The following is a 1,169-nucleotide window of genomic DNA, read 5'->3' as shown; positions in this document are numbered from 1 at the left end:
TTGAATGCTTATCTTTTTGCTTTACAGGATATTAGGAAAATTTTCTTCCAGAAGCTCTTCAACTATCTCCTCTATGGACTTGTGTGATTCTTCCTGTTCTGGAATGCTGATAATTCTTAAATTATTCCTCTTCATGTTGTGCAACATGAATCTTAGGCCTTCTTCAGAATTTTTTAAATACTTTTCTCTGCTTGCTCTTCTATCTTAGTAGTGCTGAGAGATTTATCTTCTAGCTCAGTAGTTCTTGCTTCTATCACTTCAGTTCTACTCCTATGCCCTTTCAGTGTATTGTCCATTTCTGATGTTCTATTATTAATCATTTGGACCTCTTTCTGTAGGTTTTGAATTGTTTCCAATGCTGTATCTAGCTTATTTGATTGTTCCTGTAGTGCTTTCCTGACTTCTTCCTTATATTTTTCAACTCCATCATATAGTGTTTCTTTTTTTTACCAATAAAGATTACAATAGATATTTAAAGTTAATACGTTTGCAGCCCAAATAGCTCTTAAATTATACATTTCAGGTTTAATGAACTTTATAAGAATACTTTGAGGACAGCTGCATCCACAGATTTCAATTACATGATTATTTCTTTGCCCATTCTTCTCTCTCTTTTATTTCCCGAATAACCTCTTTCAGGTATGGCTCAAGGTAGAATTTATCCTCTTCAAATTTTGTCCACTGTTCTTTAGGCAAGATCTGCTGCCTCATGGACAGGTCCAGTGCTCTCTTAATGCGACACATCCGGTCATTATAAAGTCTCTCAGGAAGTCTTCTTATAGCTTCTTTTACATCTTCATTATCGTAGATAGTATCATCTTGCATTAAGCCAAGCTTATTGAACCCTGTAGTGTTGTAATACCATTTTCGGATACCATCCAGCCACCGGCCTGATGCTGCAACCGTGGACCTGCCAGCCAATTTGACCCAAGAGTCTGTATAGCGTTTTTATACATTTTATGATCATTTTTCTAAATTCCTTCTCAGGCATTTCCAAAACTTGCCCATCTTCCAGTATGGAGTGTAGATCTACTTCCAGTTCATTTTCCTCAGTCACTTTATCTCATCTCTGGACATGTGCTGATATGGTCATCTATTTCTGTTTTGGGGCATATTCAGGAGTTAGCTATGGTCTTAATACTTAGATGGGTGTGTATTTTGGTATTTTT

General features: G+C 36.3%; 1 protein-coding gene across 1 annotated transcript in view; it reads right to left on the bottom strand.

The window, feature by feature from the left end:
* Nucleotides 1-585: 585 nt before the first annotated feature.
* Nucleotides 586-1,169, bottom strand: part of LOC102823323 (cytochrome b-c1 complex subunit 7-like) — a 2,564-nt gene continuing 1,980 nt past the window's right edge. Inside the window, exon 2 of the mRNA XM_006862776.1 lies at nucleotides 586-935. Within this exon, the coding sequence (XP_006862838.1) occupies nucleotides 586-935 (350 nt within the window). The remainder of the gene's footprint in view (nucleotides 936-1,169) is intronic.

Source organism: Chrysochloris asiatica, unplaced genomic scaffold (genome assembly GCF_000296735.1).
Source record: "Chrysochloris asiatica unplaced genomic scaffold, ChrAsi1.0 scaffold00050, whole genome shotgun sequence".
Lineage (NCBI taxonomy): Eukaryota > Metazoa > Chordata > Mammalia > Afrosoricida > Chrysochloridae > Chrysochloris > Chrysochloris asiatica.
Note: the sequence above shows the minus strand (reverse complement) of the source record. Positions and strands in the feature narration are given on the sequence as shown.